The sequence below is a fragment of the Oncorhynchus keta genome, chromosome 34 (assembly GCF_023373465.1).
Source record: "Oncorhynchus keta strain PuntledgeMale-10-30-2019 chromosome 34, Oket_V2, whole genome shotgun sequence".
NCBI classification, from domain to species: domain Eukaryota; kingdom Metazoa; phylum Chordata; class Actinopteri; order Salmoniformes; family Salmonidae; genus Oncorhynchus; species Oncorhynchus keta.
In genome coordinates, this window is record NC_068454.1 from 58,444,584 (window position 1) to 58,466,024 (window position 21,441).

The 21,441-nt window shown below is 45.0% G+C and overlaps 1 protein-coding gene across 1 annotated transcript; it reads right to left on the minus strand.

Moving 5' to 3' along the window:
* Positions 1 to 1,420: 1,420 nt before the first annotated feature.
* On the minus strand, positions 1,421 to 20,913 carry LOC118373630 (cannabinoid receptor 2-like). The gene is made up of 4 exons (XM_035759818.2): positions 20,605 to 20,913; positions 10,231 to 10,273; positions 9,447 to 9,549; positions 1,421 to 9,246 (listed from the first exon to the last, which is right to left on the minus strand). Exons 3-4 carry the CDS (start codon positions 9,517 to 9,519, stop codon positions 8,147 to 8,149), a joined length of 1,173 nt encoding a protein of 390 aa, XP_035615711.1. The 5' UTR covers positions 9,520 to 9,549; positions 10,231 to 10,273; positions 20,605 to 20,913; the 3' UTR covers positions 1,421 to 8,146.
* Between the last annotated feature and the right edge of the window lie 528 nt (positions 20,914 to 21,441).

A 21,441-nucleotide genomic window follows, 5' to 3' on the forward strand; every position in this document is an offset into this window, starting at 1 on the left:
CACTGACACTGAGGCAATATGTAGTAGCTGCAAGCTTCATACTCGTCGCCAAACCCACTGGCTCCAGGTCATCTACAAGACCCTGCTAGGTAAAGTCCCGCCTTATCTCTGCTCGCTGGTCACCATAGCTGCACCCACCCGTAGCACGCGTTCCAGCAGGTATATCTCACTTGTCACCCCCAAAGCCAATTCCTCCTTTGGCCGCCTCTCCTTCCAGTTCTCTGCTGCCAATGACTGAAACGAACTACAAAAATCTCTGAAACTGGATAAGCTTATCTCCCTCACTAGCTTTAAGCACCAGCTGTCAGAGCAGCTCACATATCACTGCACCTGTACATAGCCCATCTATAAATAGCCCAAACAACTACCTCTTCCCCTACTGTATTTATTTATTTATGCTCCTTTGCACCCCAGTATTTCTACTTTGCACACTCATCTACTGTCAAATCTACCATTCCAGTGTTTTAATTGCTATATTGTATTGCCACCATAGCCTATGTATTGCCTTTACCTCTGTTATCTCACCTCATTTACTCACATTGTATATAGACTTATTTTTCTACGGTATTATTGACTGTATGTTTGTTTTACTCCATGTGTAACTCTGTTATTATGTGTTGAACTGCTTTTCTTTATCTTGGCCAGGTCACAGTTGTAAATGAGAACTTGTTCTCAACTTGCCTACCTGGTTAAATAAAGGTGAAATAAATCAAAAATGTTAAAAGCTCACTGTGTGTGGATAGAAGGGGTGATACTGCAGCTCAAACCAGACACATTTATTCATGTGATGCACAGTTGAGGAAGCTCTCAGCTAAATGAATCAAGTTGACATTTTAGCACTTCACCCCCCCACAAAGCGTTAGTTGGGCCTGGCACAATGTAGATCTACAGGCTTTGTGTTCTTTTTCTGCAGAGCAATTGAATGTGTCCTTTTAGATTCATATATCCTCATATTTTTATTCAGAGTGTCAAATCTAATGTGTGGTTGCACATAAACATTGAAGTCAAATCATTAGTGAGTTACCCATTGTGTTTCTGGTCCCTAGTACCTGAGAGGGTCGTGCTTTATGTATTGACATGGGTTTGTTATCCGTGGTCATCTTTTCTGCCACCTTGCCTTAAAGGCCCAGTGCAGTCAAAAACTTGATTTCCCAGGGTATTTTATATATATATATATATATATATATGTATATATATATATATATATATATTTCCACACTATGAGGTTGGACTTGTTAAAATTATGATAATGCCCTTTTAGTGTAAGAGCAGTTAGAAAATATAGTTTTGGCCTGCCTGCATGGAGACATCACCAGGCAGTAAATTAGTTAATAGACCATTAAATGGGTTGGTTGTTTAGCAACAAAACCGACATGTGCAACTATGGGGCAAAACAGACGGGGTAAACTATATTTCGTCACCAAATGTTTATTGAAAACATAAATACATTTGCACAATGAGCACTTATTCTCTCTCAAATACATTGTTACAGTTGTTGGTTAGCTAGCTGGCGAATTTGAGCCATATTAACATTGACATTAAATAAGTCAAAACACCGCAAAACAAGACATGGTATTAAGAACAAGATACAACTTGCTGAAATGAGCCACCTACGATTCCCCACATGGCAGCTTCTTGTCATTGTTGCTAGCTATTGGACCGTTCATAATCATAACAAAACAGTGCTTCAAATCAAATGTTCTTTGTAAACAACAGGTGTAGACTAACAGTGAAATGTTTACTTAAGGTTTTTTTTTTCAACAATGCAGTTAATTTTTTTATTTGATTGAACCTTTATTTAACTAGACAAGTCAGTTAAGGACACATTCTTATTTTCAATGACAGCCTAGGAACAGTGGGATAATTGCTTTGTTCAGGGGCAGAAGGACAGATTTGTACCTTGTCAGTTCTGGGTTTGGAATCTAGCAACTTTTCGGTTACTGGCCCAGTGCTCTAACCACTAGGCTACCTGCCGCACCGTTAAAGATAAAGATGTTTTATTTTACTAGAAATAGTGACACAGGGTATAAATACACTGTGAATAACAAGTACAAACAACATGGCTATATACCGGGAGTACCAGCACCGATTCGATGTGCAGGGATACCAGGAAATTGAGGTAGCTATGTACACATAGATAAGGGTAAAGTGACTAGGCAACATGATAGATAATAGACTGAGCTGTAGCACCAGCACATGTGAATCAGTAGCAGCAGCGTATGTGGTGAGTGTGTGTGGCATCAGTATGCATGTTATGTATGTGTATATGTAACCGATGTGAAATGGCTAGCTAGTTAGCGGTGGTGCGCGCTAATAGCGGTTCAATCGGTGACGTCACTCACGCTGAGACCTTGAAGTAGTGGTTCCCCTTGCTCTGCTAGGGCCGCAGCTTTTGTGGAGCGATGGGTAACGATGCTACGTCGGTGTCAGTTTTCTGTGTGTGCAGAGGATCCCTGGTTCGAGCCCGGCGAGGGGACGGACTGGGTAGCCATTTGATCAGCTATTTAGCAGTCTTATGTTCAGGGTCCTGTTGGTTCCAGTCTTGGTGCACTGGTAACACTTGCTATGCAGTAGCAGAGAAAACAGTCTATGGCTTGGATGGCTGGAGTCTTTGACAATTGTTGGAGCTTTCCTCTGACACCGCCTGGTATAGAGGTCCTGAATGGCAGGGAGCTTGCCCCGAGTGATGTACTGGGCCGTACTCACCACCCTCTGTAGCGCCTTGTGGTCCGGTGCTGTGCCAAGTGGTGATGCAGCTAGTCAAGATGCTATCAATGGTGCAGCTGTGGAACTTTTTGAGGATCTGAGAGCCCATGCCAAATCTTTTCAGCCTCCTGAGAGGGGAAAGGCACTGTCATTCCTTCTTCACAATGGTGTGGGTGTGTTTAGACCATGTTAATTCCTTAGTGATGTAAACACAGAGGAACTTGAACGTTCTCGACCCACTCCACTACAGCCCCATCGATGTGGATGGGGGCGTGCTTGCCCCTCTATTTCCTGTAGTCTACGATTAGCTCCTTTGTCTTGCTGATGTTGAGGTAGAGGTTGCTGTCCTAGCACCACACTTTTAGGTCTCTGACCTTCTCACTGAAGGCTGCCTCGTCGTTGTTGATTAGTCCTACCACTGTCGTTTCGTCAGCAAACTTGATGATGGTGTTGGAGTTATGTGCGACCACACAGTTGTGGGTGAACAGGGAGTACAGCAGGGGACTAAGCACACACCCTTGAGGGGCCCCCGTGTTGATGGCCTTCGTTGCAGATGTGTTGTTGCCTACCCTCTCAGGCAGTGAGGGCGGCCCGTCAGGAAGTACAGGATCCAGTTGCAGGGGTAGATGTTCCGTCCCATGGTCCAGAGCTTGATGATGAGCTTGGAGGGGACTATGGTGTTGAATGCTGAGTTGTAATCAATGAACAGCATTCTTACATAAAGTAGGTATTCCTTTTGTCCAGGTGGGTGAAGGTTGTGTGGAGTGTAATAGAGATTGCGTCATCTGTGGATCTGTTGGGGTGGTGTGCGAATTGGAGGTGTCTGGGAAGATGATGTTGATGTGAGTCAAACTAGCCTTTCGACGTGGCTATAGCTGTGAGTGCTATGTGGGCGGTAGTCATTTAGGTAGGTTACCTTGGTGTTCATGGGCGAGGTCTATTGTGGTCTGCTTGAAACAAGCAGTGCGGGATCACCCAGTCGTTTCTGCTATGGAGAGCAATATCTTCCAGTCATTCTGGCCACATCAATGCCTGCGCATAATTTGTGACATTGTCAGACAACCCATCTATAAGAAAGAGAGTTTGAAACCTCTCTGCCAATAAGAGCTAGTTTTCAGTTTTCCCCTTCCCACTCAGACCACTGCCAGACAGTCGTTGCAAAAATCTTGCTTGAGAAATTGTTCTTTGGTAAGAAGCTATTTGTTTATTTTCATTTAAAATGGTCAAAAATAATCACAGTAAGGTCCTTAATTGTTTCCCAGAAATGACTCAGTATCTCTCTCAATCTAGTCTCTGCCATCTCACCCCCTCACATAAACCATGCTGTCTGTCCTTTTTTTCAACTGTTCTCTGACCTGAAATGGCAGACTCCCTGTCTCCAGCCTGTCATCTGTGTTCAGAAGGATTGTCCTCTTGAGGGAGGTGGGACTATAAACACACAACAGTTGTTTCAAAGGCTGCAAAGTAAATACAATTGTCTTGGAAGCAGTGCAGTTTGTCACTTTAACAGGAGACTGGGAGCTGAAGAGAATAAATCGATTGACTATTTAAGGGATATGAAGAAAAAATATATATACGTATATATATATATATACAGTGGGGAGAACAAGTATTTGATACACTGCCGATTTTGCAGGTTTTCCAACTTACAAAGCATGTAGGGGTCTGTCATTTTTTTATCATAGGTACATTTCAACTGTGAGAGACGGAATCTAAAACAAAAATCCAGAAAATTACATTGTATGATTTTTAAGTAATTAATTAGCATTTTATTGCATGACATAAGTATTTCATACATCAGAAAAGCAGAACTTAATATTTGGTACAGAAACCTTTGTTTTCAATTACAGAGATCATACGTTTCCTGTAGTTCTTGACCAGGTTTGCACACACTACAGCAGGGATTTTGGCCCACTCCTCCATACAGACCTTCTCCAAATCCTTCAGGTTTCGGGGCTGTCGCTGGGCAATACGGACTTTCAGCTCCCTCCAAAGATGTTCTATTGGGTTCAGGTCTGGAGACTGGCTAGGCTACTTCAGGACCTGGAGATGCTTCTTCCGGAGCCACTCCTTAGTTGCCCTGGTTGTGTGTTTCGGGTCATTGTCATGCTGGAAGACCCAGCCACGACCCATCTTCAATGCTCTTACTGAGGGAAGGAGGTTGTTGACCAAGATCTTGCGATATATGGCGCCAACCATCCTCCCCTCAATACGGTGCACTCGACCTGTCCCCTTTGCAGAAAAGCATCCCCAAAGAATGATGTTTCCACCTCCATGCTTCACAGTTGGTATGGTGTTCTTGGAGTTGTACTCATCCTTCTTCTTCCTCCAAACACGGCGAGTGGAGTTTAGACCAAAAAGCTCTATTTTTGTCTCATCAGACTACATGACCTTCTCCCATTCCTCCTCTGGATCATCCAGATGGTCATTGGCAAACTTCAGACAGGCCTGGACATGCGCTGGCTTGACCAGGGGGACCTTGCGTGTGCTGCAGCATTTTAATCCATGATGGCGTAGTGTGTTACTAATGGTTTTCTTTGAGGCTGTTGTCCCAGCTCTCTTCAGGTCATTGACCAGGTCCTGCCGTGTAGTCCTGGGCTGATCCCTCACCTTCCTCATGATCATTGATGCCCCACGAGGTGAGATCTTTCATGGAGCCCCAGACCGAGGGTGATTGACAGTCATCTTGAACTTCTTCCATTTTCAAATAATTGCGCCAACAGTGGTTGCCTATTGTCCTGTAGCCAATCCCAGCCTTGTGCAGGTCTACAATTTTATCACAGCTCTCTGGTCTTGGCCTTTGTGGAGAGGTTGGAGTCTGTTGTGTGGACAGGTGTCATTTATACAGGTAACGAGTTCAAACAGGTGCAGTTCATACAGGTAATGAGTGGAGAACAGGGGGGCTTCTTAAAGAAAAACTAACAGGTCTGTGAGAGCTGGAATTCTTGCTGGTTGGTAGGGCTGTGTGGTCCCCCAAATAAATGCCACCACACACCATGACTGACCCACCGCCAAACCGGTCATGCTGGAGGATGTTGCAGGCAGCAGAACATTCTCCACGGCGTCTCCAGACTCTGTCACGTCTGTCAGGTGCTCAGTGTGAACCTGTTTTCATCTGTGAAGAGCACAGGGCGCCAGTGGCGAAATTTGCCAATCTTGGTGTTCTCTGGCAAATGCCAAACGTCCTGCACGGTGTTGGGCTGTAAGCACAACCCCCACCTGTGGACGTCGGGCCCTCATACCACCCTCATGGAGTCTGTTTCTGACCGTTTGAGCAGACACATGCACATTTGTGGCCTGCTGGAGGTCATTTTGCAGGGCTCTGGCAGTGCTCCTCCTGCTCCTCCTTGCACAAAGGCGGAGGTAGTGGTCCTGCTGCTGGGTTGTTGCCCTCCTACGGCCTCCTCCACGTCTCCTGATGTACTGGCCTGTCTCCTGGAAGCGCCTCCATGCTCTGGACACTACACTGACAGACACAGCAAACCTTCTTGCCACAGCTCGCATTGATGTGCCATCCTGGATGAGCTGCACTACCTAAGCCATTTGTTTGGGTTGTAGACTCCATCTCATGCTACCACTAGAGTGAAAGCACCGCCAGCATTCAAAAGTGACCAAAACATCAGCCAGGAAGCATAGGAACTGAGAAGTGGTCTATGGTCACCACCTGCAGAACCACTCCTTTATTGAGGTGTCTTGCTAATTGCCTATAATTTCCACCTGTTGTCTATTCCATTTGCACAACAGCATGTGACATTTATTATCAATCAGTGTTGCTTCCTAAGTGGACAGTTTGATTTTACAGAAGTGTGATTGACTTGGAGTTGCATTGTGTTGTTTAAGTGTTCCCTTATGTTTTTGAGCAGTGTATATGTATACCCAGGCATTACTTTAAATGGCTTAGAGCTTAGACTAGTACCCATGCACATTGACTCATTGTAACCCGTTATTGTTATTCACTGCATATTTATTTCTCGTATCAATAAAATAAATACAAATAAAAAAATAATCTGCATTGTTGGAAAAGGACCCGTAAGTAAGCAAAAACCGTTCAAATGTTATTTTGATTTTATTTAACTTAGACTATCTACAAGACAAAACATCTACCTTTGTGTTCGATTGTTTTGTGATGGATCTACTGAAATTACTTGTGAACTGTAGTTGCCATTTGTAGTGTTCTATAGAAAAAAAGTGTTCTAGTCTCTGTGTTGTGTGACTCTATCTTTCTGACCTGTGCCCCACTTATCTCAACCAGTGGCTTAGCCAGAAATTTGTTGTTGGGTGGGCCTGCAGAAATTTGTCTGGGCCCCCAATTTTATTTTATACATTTTGCCATGGAACAGAGACAAATGTGCAGTTTATAGCTAATCTCATGCTATTCTACACATTTTGGCATGTTGCTGTTTTAAAGAAAATTTCCTGCAATTCTACACATTTTGCCATAGGATAGAGAGGAACATGTGCAGTTTTTTTAGAGCTCATCTCATGCTATTCTACACATTTTGCCATGAAGCTGAGAGAAAATGTAGGATTTTTAAAGCTAACATATAGGTGTGTTGACTAATAAAGGCACTGGATTATGAGCTGTCTTGTTTGCTAAATGAACAAATGAAATAGGTAGTGGCATGGTGCATGTAGCCATAGAAGCACAGTGACATATGCCTCAATGCAGTCATATGCGTTGCTCATTGGGGGTGTGGCTTTCAGTTCTTTTTGGCATGTGATGTCATTCCATGTCATCTGTTCCGTTATATTTAATCAAATCTGACTAACCCAGTGTACTGCTTGCTATGAATTCTGATTGTCTTTTTACCTAAATATGCAAACACTATGTTCCATTTGGAACACTGAGAAAAGAGCATAAAAAAAACATACATTTTTTAAAATAAATAATATAAAATCTGAGTGGACTTCTTTTGTTCTGATTGGACCCACCCAGGCTCTGCCTTTCCTACACCTCTGATCTCAACACTGCTTGCAGTCACAATGTGGAGGACATTGTTTACAACCACAGGGCCTCTATTCAGGACAGGTATTTATGTGCAGATGGGAACCCGTCAGGATCCTCTTCTGGACGCTAAAGGACAGACACTCAAGCGAAAACAAGCATAGGATAGCATCGCTATCTACATTTACACTGCCAACCCCAACAATGCTGTTGTTTTCCCAAAGGTGTTCATTTGGGATATTTCACATTGTAAAAACAATTATAATAATAAATCTATCATGTACCTTGGACAAATAATAAAATAATATTATCTCTGATTGACTTGGCTTGTAGGTGGGTCAGCACAATTTATGGTAACATGGTCGATATCTTTGTTTTTGTCCCTGTTATCACAGTTTAGAGACATTACCTCCTTATCGCTATGAACACAACAGAAGAAACACAAGTTCACAACACTGCTATAACCCTGATATATGGTAAGCCTCTCAACCCTTCTCATATTCCAGTCATGTCCAGCTGCTGCTTGCCAACCATTTCTGAGACTGTGTTCGGTCGGCAGCTAACGAGTCTGGGCGCCTCACTCTCGGAGTGAGCGCTACAGCTATTGCTCTCGCCTAAGGGAAGGGTAGTGGTCGTGTCTCCCCCTACGTGCCTCTGGCAGCACCCCAGCCTGTCACTCAGGCGCCCCAATAGCCGCATCAGTGCCAACCTCAGCTCCCGGCAGCGCAGGGCATACAGCAGTGGGTTGATGGCTGAGTTGACCAGGCACATGGTGCTGCAGAAAGCAAAGGCCCTCTGCTGAATGCGCACAAGCTGCACCGAGACGTCTGCCAGCATGAAGGAGAGGGTCGGCAGCCAACAGCCCACCATGATGAGCAGAATCAGGCCCAGGGTACGTGCCAACCGAATGTCCAGCCGCATGCGGGCCTGACCACGGGTAGGCACCCTCTGGTGGCCCGTCATGGATGCCTCATGCCGGTTGGCCCTCCACAGGATCAGGGCGTAGGCGCCCAGGATGAGTGACAGCAGCACCAGGATGAAGCTGACCCAGCAGGCCAGGTAGCGGTGGTCGATGTATGGGAAGAGGCGCGAGCAGGGTGGGCTGAGCCCTGTGGGGCACCTCCAGCCCATCAGAGGGAGGAAGGAGATGAGGATGGTGGCGCTCCACAGGGCAAGGAGAGCCAACAGGGCCCTGCGGCGCGTCAACACCACTTTATAACTCAACGCCTGATGTATACACAGATAGCGGTCCAGAGCAGTCAACAGAAGACTTCCCACCGAGCCGGTGAACGCCATCGTCACCCCGCCCAGCTTGAAGAGGTAGGCGTTGGGGCCGTCAAGGCGGTGGAACAGGTGGAAGTCCAGGAAGCTGGTGGTGAAGAAGCAGCTGGCAAAGACGTCGGCCAGGGCCAGGCTGCCAATGAAAAGGTAGGAGGGACGCTGGCGCAGGGTGGCGGTGGCGGCGATCACACCCAGGACCAACGCATTCTCCAGGAAAGTGAAGGGTCCGGCCAGGAAACAGATGGAGCTGATGGCTGTCTTCTCCACCTCATGCAGAACCATATAGCACTTCCGGTCCGCACAGGACTGGTTGACTGTTGACACAGGAATTACAATTCAGACATCAGTGATTGGCTGCCATACAACATAAGCCAATGTGAACTCACATTACCAATCATCATCATCATAATATGTCATAGTTATTTTTAATATCAAATAATATTTAAGGAGCCGCAGTTATTGTATTATAAGTTATCCTATTTAAAATATGATGACAATATTCTAATATACATACCCAGAGGTAATGTGGGGGTGCTGCCATTGTCTTCGGACATCATGGCCCCTACAGGCTTGTCCCATCCATCCATCTCTTATAGGTCAGGGGTTAGCTCTGAGATCTACTTAGAGGTGCAGAGGGGAAATGTATGAACATTGTTCTCATACTGTATTTACCCATAGAAATTCAGATGGGTCACAAGTCATCAGACAGTACCACATATGACCACTTGATGAAGACATTATCTGATTACTTAAACAGAACTTCCTGAATGGTGCATCTTAAATTGTACTTCCTTTTCGCATTCCCGTTCCTCGCTTCCTTCTCAAAACGCATCGGAGGAGACGGTCCAAGGGGAGGAGCCTCTGACCCTTTCCTCCAATGCGTTGTGAGAAGGAGTTGCTGCCTAATTGCCTCCTTCCTGAATCCTTTCAGGGTCTCTTTATGGCGAAAATGTGCTAATAAATGGCTTGTGAATGTGTTTATTCAAAACCAATTATTGTCCTATTTTCTATTTATTATCATTGATATTTTTTTTTCTCTGCTGTAAATTGACAGAGTATTGTTTTGAGGTGATGAAACAGGTCCGTGTGTTCAAATATATTCCTATTAGAAGAAATTGAAATCCACCAAAAACAAGCTTCAGACATTCTGTGGAAGCATAACCATTTAAACACGGGGACCTGTTTGATCACCTCAAAACAATAATCTGTCTATTTACAGCAGAGAAAAATCCATCCCTTCTAGCCCACCTCAAGAGGCACGGTAAAAACAAACGCATTATCAGTAGACATAAACAGACCTTGAGGCTCTCACTTGAAGTGAATGGATTGGGTGGTGACTTCCTGAGAAAAACAAATACATATATTTTTATCATTAATGGAGACAACGATGTGATTCATAGTAAACCGCATGAGTGGGCTTGGTGGAAAGAGCCGTGCAGATGGCTTCTGGTCATCATTTCCAGCTGTTGATGGAAGTACATTAGGTTAGAAAGACAGTGTTGAGTTGGGCCTCACCAGGCCATGGTCATTAAGGTCTAGTACAGTCAGACTGAGCTTGGAAAGCATATCCTCATCCTCTCTATGCACTATAGCAAGGGTCCCAAATTACATTAAGCCATGGGCTGAATTTCTTCATGAGCGGATGGTCGGGGGTCCCGAAACATAATTATAATTCATTTGTACTCTGCAAATTGACCTCAAGTAGCCCAAATAGATACAGTATTTGACAAAAATAAAATAATTTCAAACCTTGATTACATTGTGATATGATCGCATACACTGAGTGTACAAAACATTAGGAACCCCTGCTCGTTCCATGACTTAGACTGAGTGCCATTCTGAGTGTAAGTGGGCAAGAGAAAATGTCTAAGTGCCTTTGAACTGAGTATGGTGGTAAGGTGCCAGGCGCACCGGTTTGAGTGTGTCAAGAACTGCAACGCTCCAGGGTTTTTCAAGCTCAACAGTTTCCCGTGTGTATCAAGCATGTTCCCCCAAAGGACATCCAGCCAACTTGACACAACTGTGGGACACATTTGGCCAGCATCCCTGTGGAACACTTTCGGCACCTTGTAGAGTCCTTGCCTCAACGAATTGAGGCTGTTCTGAGGGCAGAAGTGGGTGCAACTCAATATTAGGAAGGTGTATGTCTCTCTATATATGCGTGGGAATACTTAGGAACATATTTCCAAAATGAAAATATCTTTGAGCTGATTTCCTAGTGATTTTACGGGTCAAAGTGGAAATATTGCAGCGTTAATCAAAGCTCAGAATGCTTATATTCCTGATCTGACTGAGTTCTAATCGCGCTTGCGTTTATGGGAACAAGTGGAATAATGTTTGCCTGCGTCACCGTGGATTTGCCTCCCTGAAGTGAAACAAACTACCCCAGCTCGCAGTCGGCTCAATAGGCAACTAGTCTAGAGATTCTGCTGACATTGTGCAAACTCACTGCACACCCCTCTACTCCTCAATGCAGAAGTGCAGAATATATCATTTGTTTCCTGTGTACACACTTTGTCTCCTGAATACAAACCTACATGCTCCCTTGAGAACCTTTAGGATCTCAAAATGAAGTCAGTCGGCGCTCTGAAGTTGAGCCAGACCAGGAGGAAGTGGGCCTACCTGCGGCGACAGGTGTGGTAGAGACTTCCAGCGTTTGCTCTGTGAATCCTGTCGGAGATTATTTTGATCCGGTTAGGAGTGAGATTTTTGGAAAAAGTGGATTCCTGCTTTTTGGCTGTTCTGCCAAGCTGGGTAAAGGACAAACTGGGAATGGTTAGATCTGTGAAAGTTGTGAGAAGTGGATTTTTTTTTTGTGCATCCTCAGCCCAGAGGAAGCGGGCGCAACCTGTGTAGTTGTCACGCCCTGGTCGAAGTATTTTGTGTTTATCTTCATTTATTTGGTCAGGCCAGGGTGTGACATGGGTTTTTGTATGTGGTGTGTATGTAGTGGGATTGTAGCTTAGTGGGGTGTTCTAGGTAAGTCTATGGCTGTCTGAAGTGGTTCTCAATCAGAGGCAGGTGTTTATCGTTGTCTCTGATTGGGAACCATATTTAGGCAGCCATATTCTTTGGTTGTGTTGTGGGTGATTGTCCTTAGTGTCCTGATGTACTTGTTCTGTGTTAGTTTAAACAAAGTATAGGTTGTTTCGATTTTCGTTACGTTTATTGTTTTTGTAGTGTTTGTGTTTATTCGTGTCTACGTTGTTTATTAAACATGGATCGCAATCTACACGCTGCAGTTTGGTCCGACTCTCCTTCACCACATGAAAACCGTTACAGAATCACCCACCACAACCGGACCAAGCAGCGTGTCAACAGGCGCAACAGAGGCAGCAGCAGCAGGAGCAGCAGCAACTACAGTGGGAGAGGCTGCACTACTTGGAGAAATGGACTTGGGAGGAGATTCTAGACGGGAAAGGACCCTGGGAACAGCCTGGAGATTATTGTCGCCCCAAAGCCGAGCTGGAGGCAGCAAAAGCAGAGAGGTGGCATTATGAGGAGCTAGCACGGCAGAGCGGATGGAAGCCTGAGAGTCAGACCCAAACATTTCTTGGGGGGGGGGGGCTCACAGGGAGTATGGCTACGCCAGGTAGGAGACCTGCGCAAACTCCCTGTGATTACCGGGGGGCTAGAGAGACCGGGCAGGCACCGTGTTATGCTGTGGTGCGCACGGTGTCTCCAGTGCGGGTGCATAGCCCGGTACGGTATATTCCAGCTCCGCGAAATGCCATGAAGCCGGTTCTACGCATCTGGTCCCCAGTGCGTCTCCTTGGGCCGGCTTACATGGCACCAGCCTTGCACCTCGCCGCACTGGCAGGGCGACCGAGAGTATTCAACCAGGTAAGGTTGGGCAGGCTCCGTGCTCAAGAGCTCCAGTGGGCATGCACAGTCCGGTCTATCCAGTACCACCTCCACACCCCAGCCCTCCGGTAGCAGCTCCCCGCACCAGGCTTCCTGTGCGTGTCCTCGGTTCAGTACCACCAGTGCCAGCACCACGCATCAGGCCTACAGTGCGCCTCGCCTCTCCTGCGCTGTCGGAGTCTCCCGCCTCTCCAGCGCTGCCGGAGCCTCCCGCCTGTTCAGCACTATCAGAGCCTTTCTCCTCTCCTGTGCTACCGGAGTCTCCCGCCTGTTCAGCGCAGCTAGAGCCTTCTTCCTCTACAGCGCTGCTGGAGTCTCCTGTCTGTTCAGCCCAGTCAGAGCTGTCAGCCTGCATGGAGCAGCCAGAGCTGTCAGTCTGCAAGGAGCTGTCAGTCTGCAAGGAGCTGCCAGTCTACATGGAGCAGCCAGAGCTGTCAGTCTGCATGAGGCAGCCAGAGCTGTCAGTCTGCATGGAGCAGCCAGAGCTGTCAGTCTGCAAGGTGCTGCCAACCTGCATGGAGCAGCCAGAGCTGTCAGTCTGCATGGAGCAGTCAGAGCTGTCAGTCTGCATGAAGCAGCCAGAGCTGTCAGTCTGCATGAAGCAGCCAGAGCAGTCAGTCTGCAAGGAGCTGCCAGTCTGCAAGGAGCTGTCAGTCTGCAAGGAGCTGTCAGTCTGCAAGGAGCTGCCAGTCTGCAAGGAGCTGCCAGTCTGCAAGGAGCTGTCAGTCTGCAAGGAGCTGTCAGTCTGTAAGGAGCTGTCAGTCTGCATGAAGCAGCCAGAGATGTCAGTCTGCAAGGAGCTGTCAGTCTGTAAGGAGCTGTCAGTCTGCATGAAGCAGCCAGAGATGTCAGTCTGCAAGGAGCTGCCAGTCTGCAAGGAGCTGCCAGTCTGCAAGGAGCTGTCAGTCTGTAAGGAGCTGTCAGTCTGCATGAAGCAGCCAGAGCTGTCAGTCTGCAAGGAGCTGTCAGTCTGCAAGGAGCTGCCAGTCTGCAAGGAGCTGCCAGTCTGCAAGGAGCTGCCAGTCTGCAAGTAGCTGCCAGTCTGCAAGGAGCTGTCAGTCTGTAAGGAGCTGTCAGTCTGCATGAAGCAGCCAGAGCTGTCAGTCTGCAAGGAGCTGTCAGTCTGTAAGGAGCTGTCAGTCTGCATGAAGCAGCCAGAGCTGTCAGTCTGCAAGGAGCTGTCAGTCTGCAAGGAGCTGCCAGTCTGCAAGGAGCTGCCAGTCTGCAAGGAGCTGCCAGTCTGCAAGGAGCTGCTAGTCTGCAAGGAGCTGCCAATCTGCACGGAGCCGCCAGAGCTGCTAGTCTGTAAGAAGCCACCAGAGCTGTCAGCCTACATAGAGCAGCCAGAGCCGCCAGTCAGCGTGGAGCAGTCAGAGCCGCCAGTCAGCATGGAGCAGCCAGAATCTTCCAGATCTGCCAGTCAACCAGACTCTTCCAGATCTGCCAGTCAACCAGACTCTTCCAGATCTGCCAGTCAACCAGACTCTTCCAGATCTGCCAGTCAACCAGAGTCTTCCAGATCTGCCAGAACTGCCAGTCGGCCAGGATCCGCCAGTCAGCCAGAATCCGCCAGATCCGCCAGTCAGCCAGGATCTGCCAGTCAGCCAGGATCTGCCAGTCAGCCAGGATCTGCTGAGACCACCAGCCAGCCAGGATCTGGTAGATCTATCTACCTGCCTGAGCTTCCTCTCACTCCTGAGCTTCCTCTCACTCCTGAGCTTCCTCTCACTCCTGAGCTTCCTCTCACTCCTGAGCTTCCTTTCACTCCTGAGCTTCCCCTCAGTCCCGAGCTGCCTCAGTCCCGAGCTGCCCCTCAGTCCCGATCTGCTCCTCAGTCCAGTGGGGTTCTGGGTGAGGACTACTAGGCCATGGTCGGCGGCGAGGGTGGACTATCCAAGGACGCGAGGAGGAGGGACTAAGACAGGTTTTGAGTGGAGTCCACGTCCCGCGCCGGAGCCGCCACCATGGATAGACGCCCACCCGGACCCTCCCTATTGTTTTGAGGTGCGTTCGGGAGTCCGCACCTTGGGGGTTCTGTCACGCCCTTGTCGAAGTATTTTGTGTTTATCTTCATTTATTTGGTCAGGCCAGGGTGTGACATGGGTTTTTGTATGTGGTGTGTATGTAGTGGGATTGTAGCTTAGTGGGGTGTTCTAGGTAAGTCTATGGCTGTCTGAAGTGGTTCTCAATCAGAGGCAGGTGTTTATCGTTGTCTCTGATTGGGAACCATATTTAGGCAGCCATATTCTTTGGTTGTGTTGTGGGTGATTGTCCTTAGTGTCCTGATGTCCTTGTTCTGTGTTAGTTTACACAAAGTATAGGCTGTTTCGGTTTTCGTTACGTTTATTGTTTTTGTAGTGTTTGTTTTTACTCGTGTCTACGTTGTTTATTAAACATGGATCGCAATCTACACGCTGCAGTTTGGTCCGACTCTCCTTCACCACATGAAAACCGTTACAGTAGTGCTTTGCTCTCTGGAGCAGGGCGCCGCTAAAAGGAGTGATCAGTGGGGTAACGTTGATTGTAGAGGTGGATCAAATGAAAAATAATATTCCTGGTGTTTGCGACACCTGTCATTTGGTGCGACGTAGACCCGGTTGAAATGGCGAGACTGAGAATACCTTGTCTGTCTTGAGCTTTGACACAGAGGTTAAGTTATAGTTGCTATTCCGTGAGGGCCTATGTTACGAACCCGCTACAGTGATTTAGGTGCCAAGAATTCGGACATGTTGTAGAAGGGAGTTCCCACGATGTGAGAAATGTTTAGGGGGACAAAGTCAGAGGAAGTGTACAGTTGGGATAAAGAAGGCACCGTGTGACAACTGTGGGGGTGCCCACGCAGCAGGTGATCCAAAGTGCCCCTTGTAAGAAAAAAAAACTGGAAATATCACATTTACATAAGTATTCAGACCCTTTACTCAGTACTTTGTTTAAGCACCTTGTTTAAGCACCTTTGGCAGTGATTACAGCCTCAAGTCTTGGGTATGAAGCTACTAGCTTGGAACATCTGTATTTGTGGAGTTTCTCCCCTTCACTGCAGATCCTCTCAAGCTCTGTCAGGTTGGATGGGGAGCGTCGCTGCACAGCTATTTTCAGGTCTCTCCATAGATGTTCGATCAGGTTCAAATCTGGGCTCTGCTGGGCCACTTGTCCCGAAGCCAGTCCTGCATTGTCTTGGCTGTGTGATTTGGGTCGTGGTACTTGTGGGAAGGTGAACCTTAACCCCAGTCTGAGGTTCTGAGCGCTCTGGAGCAGGTTTTCATCAAGGATCTCTCTGTACATTGCTCCGTTCATCTTTCCCTCAATCCTGACTAATCTCCCATTCCCTGCCGCTGAAAAACATCCCCATAGCATGATGCTGTCACCATGCTTCACCATAGGGATATGGGCCAGGTTTCCTCCATACATGACGCTTGGCATTCAGGTCAAATGCAAACAATACCGTTTTAAATATGTAATACTTTTTGGTTTCGTTAGTGATGCTATGTGTCAGTGTGAATCATTTCCCATATTTCTCCCTATTTTAGGGGTATAACATTATAATTGCATAGCTAATATGCTGTTTTATTCTTGTATTGTTTTTATTTTATTTTAGCAAGGTAGATCAGCTTTAATATTGCAGATAGATTGTGACTTCTATCAATATAACTGTCTGAATAATTTCAAATCCCCTATATACAGTGCATTCGGAAAGTATTCAGACCCCTTCACTTTTTCCACATTTTGTTACATTTTTAGAATAAGGCTGGAATGTATTTAAATTATTTTTCCCTCCTCAATCTACACACAATACCCCATAAAAATAATTTTAAAAAACAGTTTTAGCAAATGTATAAAAATAAAAAACAGATACCTTATTTATATAAGTATTCAGACCCTTTGCTATGAGACTAAATTGAGCTCAGGTGCATCCTGTTTCCAATGATCATCCTTGAGATCTTGAGATGTTTCTACAACTTGATTTGAGTCCACCTGTGGTAAATTCCATTGATTGGATATGATTTGGAAAGGCACACACCTGTCTATACAGTGCCTTGCGAAAGTATTCGGCCCCCTTAAACTTTGCGACCTTTTGCCACATTTCAGGCTTCAAACATAAAGATATAAAACTGTATTTTTTTTGTGAAGAATCAACAACAAGTGGGACACAATCATGCAATGGAACGACATTTATTGGATATTTCAAACTTTTTTAACAAATCAAAAACAGCCCCTTTACTTTCAGTGCAGCAAACTCTCTCCAGAAGTTCAGTGAGGATCTCTGAATTATCCAATGTTGACCTAAATGACTAATGATGATAAATACAATCCACCTGTGTGTAAATCAAGTCTCCGTATAAATGCACCTGCACTGTGATAGTCTCAGAGGTCCATTAAAAGCGCAGAGAGCATCATGAAGAACAAGGAACACACCAGGCAGGTCCGAGATACTGTTGTGAAGAAGTTTAAAGCTGGATTTGGATACAAAAAGATTTCCCAAGCTTTAAACATCCCAAGGAGCATAGTGCAAGCGATAATATTCAAATAGAAAGAGTATCAGACCACTGCCAATCTACCAAGACCTGGCCGTCCCTCTAAACTGTCAGCTCATACAAGGAGAAGACTGATCAGAGATGCAGCCAAGAGGCCCATGATCACTCTGGATGAACTGCAGAGATCTACAGCTGAAGTGGGAGACTCTGTCCATAGGACAACAATCAGTCGTATATTGCACAAATCTGGCCTTTATGGAAGAGTGGCAAGAAGAAAGCCATTTCTTAAAGATATCCATAAAAAGTGTCGTTTAAAGTTTGCCACAAGCCACCTGGGAGACACACCAAACATGTGGAAGAAGGTGCTCTGGTCAGATGAAACCAAAATTGAACTTTTTGGCAACAATGCAAAACGTTATGTTTGGCGTAAAAGCAACACAGCGCATCACCCTGAACACACCATCCCCACTGTCAAACATGGTGGTGGCAGCATCATGGTTTGGGCCTGCTTTTCTTCAGCAGGGACAGGGAAGATGGTTAAAATTGATGGGAAGATGGATGGAGCCAAATACAGGACCATTCTGAAAGAACCTGATGGAGTCTGCAAAAGACCTGAGACTGGGACGGAGATTTTGTCTTCCAACAAGACAATGATCCAAAACATAAAGCAAAATCTACAATGGAATGGTTCAAAAATAAACATATCCAGGTGTTAGAATGGCCAAGTCAAAGTCCAGACCTGAATCCAATCGAGAATCTGTGGAAAGAACTGACAACTGCTGTTCACAAATGCTCTCCAACCTCACTGAGCTCGAGCTGTTTGGCAAGGAGGAATGGGAAAAAAATTCAGTCTCTCGATGTGCAAAACTGATAGAGACATACCCCAAGCGACTTACAGCTGTAATCGCAGCAAAAGGTGGCGCTACAAAGTATTAACTTAAGGGGGCTGAATAATTTTGCACACCCAATTTTTCAGTTTTTGATTTGTTAAAAAAGTTTGAAATATCCAATAAATGTCGTTCCACTTCATGATTGTGTCGCACTTGTTGTTGATTCTTCACAAAAAAATACAGTTTTATATCTTTGTTTGAAGCCTGAAATGTGGCTAAAGGTCGCAAAGTTCAAGGGGGCCGAATACTATCGCAAGGCACTGTATAAGGTCCCACAGTTGACAATGCATGTCAGGGCAAAAACCAAGCTATGAGATTGAAATAATTGTCCGTAGAGCTCAGAGACAGGATTGTGTCGAGGCACAGATGTGAGGAATTGTACCAAAACATTTCTGCAGCATTGAAGGTCCCCAAGAACACAGTGGCCTCCATTATTCTTACATAATGGAGGCCACCAAGACTCTTCCTAGAGCTGGCCGGCCGGCCGGCCAAACTGAACAATCTGGAAAGAAGAACCCAATGGTCACTCAGACAGAGCTCCAGATAAATACATCCACAGGTACACCTCCAATTGACGCAAATGATGTCCATGAGCCTATCAGAAGCTTCTCAAGCCATGACATAATTTTCTGGAATTTTCCAAGCTGTTTAAAGGCACAGTCTACTTAGTGTATGTAAACTTCTGACCCACTGGAATTGTGATACAGTGAATTATAAATGAAATAATCTGTCTGTAAAAATAGTTGGAAAAATTACTTGTGTCATGCACAAAGTAGATGACCTAACCGACTTGCCAAAACTATAGTTTGTTAACAAGAAATTTGTGGAGTGGTTGAATAACGAGTTTAAATGACTCCACCCTAATTGCATGTGAACTTCTGACTTATATTATTCCGACCTATATTATTTTAAATATATGTTTTATATTTTCCTTTATTAATGTTTCCCCCCTAACCCTACCCCTTCCCTACGTGGAGTAAACTAATGGACAACAATACTTATGCTTCCACTTCCAGTTAATACATACTACATACATTTCAGACAGTATATTTTACATGAATTATCTTTTAGTTTTTATTCGTCCCAGCTTTCAGCAACCCTCTAACCCTCCCATCTGTCTTTGAAGACCATCCAGTTGATTTCTCGCTGCCATATATTTTTACTCTGTGCTGTGATGTTTCACAAAAGGTTATGAACCTTTCTATTGTCATAGTTTCTACAGATTGTACATTCAAAATGATCACCTTTTGCTAAGAATATTATTATGTTATTGATCGATTGACTATGACTCATTAAATCACCCAGCAGTGCTATTTGCAGAGTTAGCTCTCAGTAAATGTTGGATTGTTTTTTTTTGTATATCGACTTAGGTAAATTAACCTACAGCAGGTGATAATGGCTGGGTTAATTTTTGTTCGGTTTTTTTTCTGTTCTCCAAATAGCCTTTTTTTAAAACATTTTTTAATTGTACAGAAATGCAGTCAATGAGCTTCAACTTTCAAAAAGAACCTCGCTAAAACTCGAACTCTAATTACTGCCCTGCTGTGTCTATAGAAATAGGACGTTCATAACCACACAAATATATCACTTTTTTACGGCATTGCACCAGTGCCCCACTTATTGCTTACATTTTGTTTTCATTTTATGAGGTTCTGAATGCTCATCATTCCTATTCTTTCCGTCACAAACATCTACTTTATGAAAGTACATTTTGGAATATGGGGGCTGGAGAAATAGGAAGTAAATTACTTTTTACAGAGACCCTTATTGACTTTAGTGACAATATTTCTAAATCTGCTTGAGGAAGATGACGGAATATATGCACTCTGCTTATTACACCACCTTAGGCTTCCTCTCTCTGTGTGGACCTGAAATATGCTTTGATTGACAGTTCACAGTACACTACTTTTCTGTTCCTCGAAGGTACTTGGACCACTCATACATATCTTAATTAATGCAAAGTACACAGTACCTATTACTGAGTGGGTAATATCTTAGATTTACAGTATGACCACAGAGACATTTCAACACATGTTGAAATATAGTGTGTCAACTGAGTTGTGACACTGCAACAAGGCAAGAAGACTTTCACAGACTGATGTATTAAACAGTCACTTTAAAACATGCAATGAGGTACCAATTCATAAATGCTATTAAAAACAGAACACATGGGTCACAGACTGATCTGGGTCACAGACTAAACATCAGACAGCATCATCTAACATCTATATACATGTAAAATCCTAAGGAAGAGCATGCTTTGTGCTTCAGAACCTAATAATCATGCTCTCACGTTCAGCATTTCCCTCATAACAGGTTTCAAACATATTGTGCAAATAACGATTTGCTCTATGATGCTCAGAAACCACAAGGTAGTGTTTTTGCCCTGTGTGGGGTGGACTGTATCGTAGTATAAAATAATACAAGAATAAAGGCAGGCGCTTACCTTGTGTGGATGCTTTTCTGTCAGTTCTGTTGTGGTGTAGGAGGAAGACAGACCAAACTGGTGACCTCGGCTATAGCGCCACTGAGTTCCATCTAACTCCACTCCCCAGAACCAGTCGGTGACTGAGTGAGAGTGAGTGAGGGAGAGAGAGCGAGAGAGACTGATGTCTGACCGTTTGCAGTCCCTGAAGTACTAACATGTTCATGCTTTTTGGGCTCATTCTAATGGCTGGAATGGAATCAATGGAACGGTATCAAATAGATCAAACATATGGAAACCACATGTTTGACTCCGTTCTGTTTATTCCATCCCAGACATCCTCCTGTAGCTCCCCCCACCAGCCTCCACTGGTCCACAGAGACATTGGCAGAACTGTCAGCACAAATGTTGAAACATACTGTGCCAACTGAGTTGTGACACTGCAACAAGGAAACAAAACTTACACAGACATATACATTCTAAACAGTCACTTTAATCACTTTAAACATGCAACGAGGTACTAATTCCGACAGCATCATCCCTTGACTTTTTCCACATTTTGTTATGTTACAGCCTTTATTCTAAAATTAATTCGTTTTTTTTCCCATCAATCTACACACAATGTTCCATAAAGACAAAGCAAAAACAGGTTCTTAGACATTTTTTGCAAATGTATTAAAAATGAAAATGTGAAATATCACATTTACAAAAGTATTCAGGCACTTTACTTTGTTGAAGCACCTTTGGCAGTGATAAGAGCCTCAAATCTTCTTGGGTATGACCCTAAAAGCTTGGCACACCTGTATTTGGGGAGTTTCTCCCATTCTTCTCTGCAGATAATCTCAAACTCATTGGATT

What these genes read in the sequence shown, in the direction of transcription:
- LOC118373630 (XM_035759818.2), bottom strand. Translation starts at nt 9,519, where the DNA reads ATGGATGGATGGGACAAGCCTGTAGGGGCCATGATGTCCGAAGACAAT. An exon ending in CACCCCCACATTACCTCTGG is followed by an intron (nt 9,247 to 9,446) that starts GTATGTATATTA and finishes CTGTGTCAACAG; the next exon opens with TCAACCAGTCCTGTGCGGAC.